The sequence below is a fragment of the Citrus sinensis genome, chromosome 4 (assembly GCF_022201045.2).
Source record: "Citrus sinensis cultivar Valencia sweet orange chromosome 4, DVS_A1.0, whole genome shotgun sequence".
NCBI lineage: Eukaryota > Viridiplantae > Streptophyta > Magnoliopsida > Sapindales > Rutaceae > Citrus > Citrus sinensis.
In genome coordinates, this window is record NC_068559.1 from 20,204,942 (window position 1) to 20,215,114 (window position 10,173).

General features: G+C 33.8%; 1 protein-coding gene across 1 annotated transcript; it reads right to left on the bottom strand.

Annotated features, from left to right (window-relative positions):
- Positions 1–7,377: 7,377 nt before the first annotated feature.
- LOC102607468 (tyrosine decarboxylase-like) lies at positions 7,378–9,392 on the bottom strand. The gene has a single exon (XM_006484802.4). The coding sequence runs from the start codon at positions 9,214–9,216 to the stop codon at positions 7,666–7,668; it is 1,551 nt and encodes a 516-aa protein (XP_006484865.1). The 5' UTR covers positions 9,217–9,392; the 3' UTR covers positions 7,378–7,665.
- Positions 9,393–10,173: the final 781 nt, after the last annotated feature.

The following is a 10,173-nucleotide window of genomic DNA, read 5'->3' on the forward strand; positions in this document are numbered from 1 at the left end:
TGTATGAATTTATTGATGTAGTACGACTACATTGAATATAATCACATATGAGATTTAATTAACCTTGAAATGACTGTCAGATTTATTAAATTTCATAGGTATTGATTTTACTGTAATATTAATCTTGAGTTAGTTATGATTTCATGATTGTAATTGTTATTCCATTTGAGTTACCAATGGACACGACACACAATTGTGGTCAAGATTATCCGGTATCTTAGGGTGAGCATTTATGAGTATTGGAGTTATAGATTAACAATATAGAATTTGTACAACACATCTCTTGATGAGTTTTCGACACTTGATCATAGAATTCTCTGGCCGGAGTGTGTCAACATATTTAGTATGTTGAAAATGATCATTAGAGAAAACCAATAAGTATCAAGGAATAAGATGTAATTAAATCGATTGGACAGTTGAGATATCGATTTAATTAACGATGTGGTACAAATGATTATGCAGTAAAGAAATCGATGTGGTTTGGGACGAATTATTATTCGAGCATACAATTATGGAGGTAAGTTCCAATCTTTTAGTGGAGTAGATTTGGAATTAAATAATTGGACTAGTTTAATTATAGGCCTAATTATTATAGCCACTATTGTATATTCCTAAATGATCCTCGGGTTATCTCATTTAATTGACTGCGCCACTACTGGATTAATAAGCAAGATAACTAGGTATTTGGGTTAAAAGCCTAAATATATTATTTAGTGGGAGGCTACATGTAATGTACTTGTGTCTAAGGGATCTTATGTTATTTTACAAGGTGGGTCCCTATGACAAGAAAGAAGTAACGTTACTTTTAGTTTATTATTTTTAATTTAAATCAAACTTGATTTAATAGAATTAAATAATATAAAAAATGGAGCCTATGGTTTCCACTAGAGAGAAATATAAAAGAGTTTATTTTCTTCCAAAAGAAAGAGAACATTAACTTTATACAGATCAGAGAAAAAGATTTTTCTCTCTATTGTTGAGAGAAAAATTTTCACGTGCTAGTTGCTTTAATGGTGATAAAGATGACCACACGTCAAGTGCAGATCAAACTTGAGTCATAGCCTGTAAAATTATTTGGTGGTGGATCGTGATCTAACAGGAGTGTTGGTGACGGATCGTGATCTGGGAACCTAAATCAATTTAGCAGAAAAAGGCAAATCAAATTTTCAAAGTACGATTTCTAGATTATAAATTCTTATATATTGTATGAGAGCGATCCTAAAAGTTTTTATAAAATTTTAAAAACTGATTTTTCTCCAATAGATGGTCCATCACTCGATATCAGATTGATTTCAATGAAAAACATTAATTTTAGTAGACAAGAATAAAAGGTTACAATACAATTTAATGAAAAATTAAACATAATCTTTTTAAAATAAAAATCTTATCATTATATAATGTATATCATTTAAAGTTGGGAGGGTTATGATTTGTAAATGTAAAAGCATCTTAATTTAGTTAAATTTATATTTGTCTTTTTATGCAATTTCCTTTAACAATAGAACTATGATTACAAATGTATGGTGTTGTAAGTATTTTAAAGGGATGGGAAAGGCGCCACTTGGGCTTTAGCCCAGTGGTGAACCATTGCCCTTAAAATTAAGCATGACTTTGAGGGCAACGGTTCGAGTTACTATGGACTCAAAAAAATCTCCCTCAATTAAGCTTAACTGTGTGGAGATATTTATAAAATCTTTCTCTTTTACGAAATGCCAGTGGAGTAGAGGCACCTCTCCTCAGTGAGAGTGTGAGGATTATTTTTCTGGGCATGTACTTCATATAATTAAAAATGTAATAATGTAAGTCTTAGTTATATATCTGATTGTAAATATCAGTATATTTATAGTAATTGTAAATATATATGTAATATAGTAACTTGATGTTTAATCGGTTAAAAAAAAAAGGGATGAGAAAGGCTCCACTCTTTCATATTTGAGGTCACGGCCTTCGTCCAACAGTTGGTCTCATAGCCTTTAGATTGGAGCTTTTAACACCCTTATAAAATCCTATCAATCCTTCTAAATTTATTTCCTAAAATAATTTCATTTTAATTTATAAAATTTAAATCTATATACTAAAATTAACGATTATTTCATAATATTTTTTTACCCTAAAAATATATAATTTAAAAGTTTTTATTTATAAAATACATATAAATACTAAAATCTTAATTATTTTATCCTTATTATATAGTTTATATTTTCATAACTGTATGTTCTTGTAATTTTCTCAAAAAATATTTTTTATTATAATATAAATATAAATTATGAAATTTTTGGGTATATAATGTTTGTTAAAAGAATAATTTATTTAAATGTTTGATTGAATTTTTTATTTGAGAGATGATGAAAGGCATACTCTGGTTTTTATCATTTTAGTTGCTCCATGATTAGGTTGTTTCGGCGCTGGGCTTGCGGTTGGTGGCGTCTCTGCCACTGCAAAGTGAAATGACTCAACACTTTGTGGGCGCCAGCCCAGTTTTATCGGGCCAGGACCTACATTAAAATTTGGGTCAGCTCGTTTTCAGCATGACTGATTATTGGACTGAGATTATTCTCGTAAACTATTCAGCCCCCACGTCTTATTTCATGACACCCTTCTAGCCGCAAAATTACTTCTAACGTCCGGGATTATATCGATGGAAAAATTTAACCATTAGAGGGTTGCTATTGATACCCCTCTGAAATCCTTAGGTCTTATTTGAAATTAAGGTACTATAACTTTTGAGTTACAGCTGTTATGAAAAAAAAAAAATTATAACATGAAATAAAAGTTAATAATATGAGGTGAATATAAATTTTAAAAAATAAGTACTAACGAGCGCGTAAATTAGTTGGCGTAGGGCTATTTTAGTTTAACCAAAGTCTTCAGTTTGAGGTTTGGAAATGCAACTGTATTAAATATTTATTGGGAGAGCTTTATCGCCTTAATAGTCCTATTCGGTTCGAATTTAGATTAGGCTCGAATCCGAATTGGTTGGAGCCCAATGTGATCTTCGGATACCAAATTAGTAATGTACCAAAAAAAAAGAGTAAAATAAATTTACTAGATGCCTTTTGAAAAAAAAAAAATTTACATATGTGCAGTTAACAAATTAGAGTTCAGCATCTTTAGCCAACTAAAAGCTTCAAAATTAGAAATAAACACTAACAAAACGCTAATAAATATTTAAACAGTCACAGATTCAAAACACAAAAGCTTCAACTCAATAGATAAATTTTTAACCGCCAGCCTCCCCATAATCCAAATTCAAAGTAATGAATTAAATATAATTGCTTGAGATCTATTGGGTCATGCATCTGAAGACAAACGATCGACTGGCCGCCATTACCAATTATTGTATAAATTAGTATCAATAAAATAGTAGATGATTTAGTCGCCACGAGAAAAATGATACAACAAGGCGTGGGTGATGTTTTGGCGTCAAATTAATATATGGTAAGCACCCCACCCACCCCCCAACAACCAGATCAGCTCACCGTATAATAATTAAATAATATCCTGGACAATATTTTTCTGCCGAAACAACAACTCCATGTGCCCACGCCATTATTTTTTTTAATTAAATAATCCCACTTTTATTTATTTTTCACCGGAGAATCTGTAAGTTCGGATGCGGACTATTATATGGGCGAAGGGATACTACCTTCCCTGGGAGATCTGCGACTTGCCCCCCGGCAAAATTGGATTTATTTGAAGAAAATTTTATTAATTCATTGAAGACCTCCTACTCCAATGTATTTTGTCGGGTGTTTAGTGTTGACCCATTTTTATTTTTTTTATTAGTTCGTTCATGATTTCAAATCCTCTTGAATTGGGTTATAGATTTCAATTTCAAAGTTTGAGTTGTCAAAAAATAGGTGCTGCACCATAGCTTTGTCTTCAATTGTTTTTGGTTTAAACCACCCAGTTTCCAGTTACCGTATTGGGTCCCGACTAATCCGGATTCGGAGTGTAGTCACAGTTAAATCTCCTTACCCCTCCCAAATATTGTGTTTAATTTGTCCTCAAATTTTTAAGTAGTTTAAGTTATTTACCGTGAGGCTATTTAGACTTACCATAATACTTAATAAACTCATTTATTAAATAAATCTAATATCTAAATTTAAAAATTTATCTTTTACCAATGAGAAGCTAAAGGAGGCTGAGATTTTACGGAAAAATTTTTAGTTAATTACAAAAAAAAATTATATTAAAAAATTTTTAAACATAACAAATTGTAAATTGACGTCGGCTTAGCGTTGGTAATTAACTGCACTGATGGCTCCATGAATTGGATCCGCTGATGGATGACAACCATAGACTGTTAAGTGAGGTGAGGGTCGACTTTCAGAACTTGATGTGAGTGTAAAACTAACTTGGCGTTCCTGAGTTTAGAGAAGAAAAGGGTTGCTTGTTTTGTAAATTTGGGGGAGATTGAGAAAAAGGAAATTATCTAATTTTAGCTTTTGAGAAATAGGAATTTTATTTTAAGATCTTAATGAGAGAGAGGCAAAGGCAGAGGAAGACGAGGATGAATAGGTTTTTGTTAATTTTTTGTTTTAATGTTATAATGCAAAGTAATAGGGTTTGTTTTTGTTATAATTTCTTTTTATTTTATAGTGTAACGTCAAAAATTTCCTTGCACTTTAACTATGAACTGTAATTAAAAAAAAAATTTAGTCCACCCTGAAAAAATGCGCTAGCTAGCTTCGCCACTGTCTTTTACTCAATAAATCCAACTTTATACTTAATATACCCTTATTTAAATCTCTTTGATTCAATTTTTTAATTTCTTTTTTGTGACTCATGTATCTCTACTTCCTTTTAGTATCTTGTTTTTTGTTTTATAACAAAATCCTCCATTGTTCTTGGTTTGTTGCATAGCTCTTTTTCTTATTTTTTTCCCATAATTAAAACTCTCAAAGTTTTATCATGAAACACTAGAAATAGAGGATAGAGTATAAAAATCTCTGATCTCAATTAAAACACAAATTTTCCGCGTTAAATTACAAGAAAATTTAATGCATGGCAAAGTAAAAAAGTCATTTTCTTATTGGCCATAGTTTAGTTAATGTTGAAGAGTAGTAGTAGTTTTTTTATATGTATTGAAAAACAAATGCATGCAGAGATAAACTTTAGAGAGAGAAATTAAAGATGATAAAGTCATAATGTTTAGCTACAATGGTTATAATAACAATTTAAGTTAAGGATACTTGTGTAACAAATTATTATTATTATCATTTTTAAAAATGAGTTTAGTGAATAATTTTGTGGGTTCAAATAACCGCACCTTTACTCAATTTGTCTTTCTATTTTAAATATTGCCTAACTTGTCCCTTTGTTACTTGTAGCACCATTAAATCAAATTTTTAAAGGAGAAAATAGTATTCACATCTTATCTTGTATAACTTAAAAATTCCAATAAATTTAACAAAAAAAATTAATTTTTGAAATTATATTTTCAGAGGTAATACCATATTTATTTTAAAAGAGAAAAAATCACACAACAATCATCTAACATGATATAAAACACTTTAATACATTTTTTGGCCCTCATAGCATTGTTAGACTTTCTTCTGCCGTTAACTCGTAACTTATCGCCATCTTCTCAGAAAACCTTAAGCAGTACGTGAATGAAGAAGCAACCTCAGGATTCGCACCGCATTCATAATTCACAAATTCCCTCTACCTCCTTAATAATTACATTCTGTCAGAAGAAGGGACAACAACTGTTTTGCCAATGGAAAATGATCCTCTCCTTCCATGTGTCTCTTAATGGTAGTATATGAGTAAGATTCAATTTCTTTTATTTTTTTATTTATTAATTACTAATCAATAATTAAGTTATTTACTCAGGACATGATTAGATCATGAAAGAATTTTGATCATTTGCCAATATGTTAGTTGTAGGCGGCCCGGTCCTCGCGCAGCCACGCCTGGCCTCACCTTGCTGGTGATTACCGGAAACTGAATCTGGGTTCTAGGACTTAGCAATAGATAAGGAATATAATTTTGATGATTTTATTTATAATGGGTGCAAAAACGCTTGATAAAATGTAATTTATTGCGTGAATGTGTCAAAACACAAAATTTAGAATCTAAAAGACATTTAAATTATTTTTTATATGAAAGATACTTAAATTTTATTAAGAGAAAAGTGGATTCACACATTTGAAGCGGGGAGACCCTTGGCATCCTCAAGCAGCCCTTTACGAATAGAAACAAGAGGATCATCCCACCACTTATAACCATTAGGCGTTGACTTCAAACTTGCACGGCTATCAGCGACTTCATTGCCATCTCAGAAGATGTGTGAAAAAATAAAATGCATACAATGAATTAGGCTCAAACAATTCAATTATCTGATATGCCCAATCGCCATGGCAGCTTGAAGTTGGAGTTCAAGGCAAGCTAAAGCTGAAACCTAGACACGGTCTAACCCCAAAAAACCAAAAAAAAAAGAAGTTTCATTCTTTTGAAGCTACAAGCTCAACAGCCTTAACAATCGGATATATCTCAACATAGAAGGATGTTCGATGATAAAGAGGCGTCGCACTCGAAAAGCACCATTGAATCCGCAAAGCACAGCACCATAAGTGGAGTGCCAAAAGACAATGATGATAGAAGATGCATGGACGCCTACCACGTGATATATTCAAGGTTGAATAAATTGACAAAGAAGCATCACCAGGTCGGCGGACTAACGGATACAAGAAAACTAAGGTGGCTAGTTATAAGAGTTGTTGCATGTTCAAATGGCCACCAATGATTCTGAAATCTAAGGCAATTTCGTGCCTTCCAAATATAATAAATGGAAACAAGGCAACAAAGTTTCCATAAACAAGAAACATGGCCAGTGAAGCTAGTCTCAAAAACTAAATTCCGAAGAACATGAACGTCTTCCGCGGATGGAAAAAAAGGCGACGAAAATGAAGGCCAATCCAACCCCAAAGACTGCGCATATGACCTGCTGTCACTTTCATTGGAATTACCTTTTAAACAGGCCGAAAAAATTGGAATTCCACGATTCCGAAGATTATCATCAGTTGACAAACCATTATGGAATCCATATAGAAGAACAAATTCTGTTGGGACCTGAAGTCTAAATCAATACATTCCGCGAGGTTTCCTTTTTTATTTTATTTTATTTTTTATTTTTAATACCTACATTCCACGATTTGGCCCACAGGATTAGTTTGGAAGTTTTAAGTTTAATAAAATGAAGGAAAGTGAAAATATTTTAATTGTATTCAATAATAAGGTTCTGTCTCATCTTAGTATATCTTGAAATTACAAATTTACATTGTATTGCAAGTTTAAAAAGAACAATTTTTTCATTGGCGAGCCTTAAAACGGTAAAGAAAAATGTTGTTAATTAATAAGAAAAAAAAATACACGAGGAGATGATGTTACGAGACTAATGTATAAAATGAAATGCACTACATATAACAAAATTAAAAAAAAAACTATATTAAGCGATAAATAGAAGATTATTAACATCCTTGACAGTTACAAAAGTACAGCATCCCACCATTTAAAGGAATCCAGAGGTGGCAAAATTAGCCTAAGCACCCTCAACGTCATTATTTTCGTACCTTAAATGCTGTGATGCTATTTTATGATGTAATGACAATAATTTCGAAAGCCAAAAAGGACATATATATCGCTACATAATACCATTACCTAGGGTTTACTTGCACTTAGAAGTGCTTCCAAGTGCTCTTGCACCACCGTCCAAGCCACCATCACGTGTCGTTCTTCTGTCAACGTAGCACCAGCAGCAAATCTTATAGCGTATATTCCTCCCAAAACGGCATGTGTCATGTACGCTTTTCCAGATGCATTAATCGACTCCAGTAATTCTCGATTGAACTCATTTATTCGTTCTTCCTCTGAGAGCAGACTATTTTCGTATTTGGTTTTGAGCTTATCCATAACTGCTGATGGCGAAACCCTAAAACAGACCACGGCAAAATGTCTTGGAAACACAACTTCAAACCTCTTATCACTTCCCACGAGCCTTTCAAAGAGCTTGGCCATGTTTACATGGCTGCGCAGGAAGTGTCTTAGATTTGCGACGCCATAGTTTCTTAACACAAACCATAGTTTCAGCGAACGAAATCTTCGACTCAGAGTTATTTGCCAATCTTTGTAATCCACCACTTGCTTGGACTCGGTGGCTTTGTTCTTCAAGTACTCAGGATTTGTTGAGAGTGAGTTCACAAGATCACTTGGATCCTTCACCCAGAGGCAACAACAATCTAATGTTGTAAAAAACCACTTATGTGCATTTAGACTAAACGAGTCCGCACCTTCAACTCCGTCAATAAAATGTCGAAACTCGGGGCAAATGCAAGCACTTCCAGCATATGCAGCATCAACGTGGACCCATATTCCGAATTGTTTTGCTACGTCGCAAAGTGGCTTTAAGGTATCAACAGCAGTTATTGCAGTCGTCCCGATTGTGGCACATAGAAATAATGGGATCAGTCCAGCTTCAACATCCGAGTTGATTTTTGCCATCAGTGAGTCTGGCGACAGCCCATAGGATGAAGATTTTGTTGTCTTAATAGCTCGGAAATTCTTGACATCGATTCCGACAATCTGAGCAGCTTTCTGGAGGGCACAATGAGTTTGATCGGATCCATATACAACAAGCTTGGATATGTTTTCTCTTCCAATCTTGTTCAGAACTCGATCTCTCGCTGCAGTTAGCGTGCACAGAATGGCCTCACATGTAGTTCCTTGTATAACTCCACCGCCATTGCCCGAGAAAAGGAAAGACTTGGGAAGCTTCAGCATTTGGCCAAGCCAATCCATAACTACATTCTCAAGCTCAGTTGCAGCCGGTGATGAGATCCAGTTGAATCCCACAACATTAAATCCGGAACTCAGCATTTCACCGAGAAATCCGGCGATGCTACCACTTGAGGGAAAGTAAGCGAAGTAGTTGGGACTTTGCCAGTGCGTTATACCTGGGACGATGTGTTCTTGTACGTCCTGTAGAATTGTCTCCATAGACTCAGGATTGTATGGGGCCGATTCCGGCAACCGTTTTCTGAGATAACCAGGTTCAACTTGGCTTCTAACCGGGTATTTCTCGACATTTTTGTAGTAATCAGCAATGAAGTCAATGATCATGTGGCCTTGCCTCCTGAATTCCTCTGAGTCCAGAGGGTTAGTAAATGAACCTGAATTGTATTTGAGTTCAAGATCGGGTGTGAGGCTGCCCATTTAGAATGGGAATAAAATCGGATTGGAAATGAGGGTTTTCTAGTTGAGAATGCTGGAGCAGGACAAGGTTGTCGGGCTTGAAGCTGAAGGTTGAAAGTATTGGGATGTTAATTAAGAATGAGAGGGAGCCTATTGAAAATTAAATTGCCGGAGAAAGCTTCTCTGTAAAAGCCTTTTCTCTTGGCTGGTTCTAAAAACTGGAGGTGAGCATCTCAGTTTATATAGTCTGTTGATACGGGCATTTTTGTAATTTCGGCAACAAAGTATAGCTGTCCAAGTTTTACTGATATAAACTATCCTAGACCATGATGCATGAGGTGCGGGCATAATTATAAGATCAATAATATAATAGCCCCACCAGCGGGATCTAATTGTATATACTTTTCTGATGCTTCTGCTCCGCGGCGTTATTGAGTATTAATTTTTTAACAAATCTCTTCTATTATTATTACAACTACTGCATGCACCATGCATGCATATGTCCCCAGAGAATTGATTCCTTCTTTTGCTATGGTATTAGGCAAAGGCATTTCTTCCGATCTATTATCATCACGTAATATTTCACGCAAACTTGATGCTCAATTGTAAAATAGAATTTTACCAATAAATAACAAGCATATGTTCCGAAGAAATTCTAAAATACAACGAAGGCACTATGTTAATTGTATAACAAGTAAATAATATTATGTTATATATTTATTTATTTTAAAAATCAATATGTAAGTAGTAATTTTATTAAATACAATTATAAGGGTGCGTTTGGTGGCCCGCGTAAAGGTGCATAAAGGTATTGTTTTGTATTAAATTAATACACACTCGGGCACCAAAACCAACACACACAGCATTGCATTAAAGGGGTGATCTAATGCGGCAACTACCACATTAGCTTGCTTTTTTTTTTTTACTTTAATTATTATAATAAATAAATCTAACTTTTAATATAATAAAATATTATGT

Excerpts from the sequence above, each read along its gene's own strand:
- LOC102607468 (XM_006484802.4), bottom strand. The coding sequence starts at position 9,216 with ATGGGCAGCCTCACACCCGATCTTGAACTCAAATACAATTCAGGTTCA.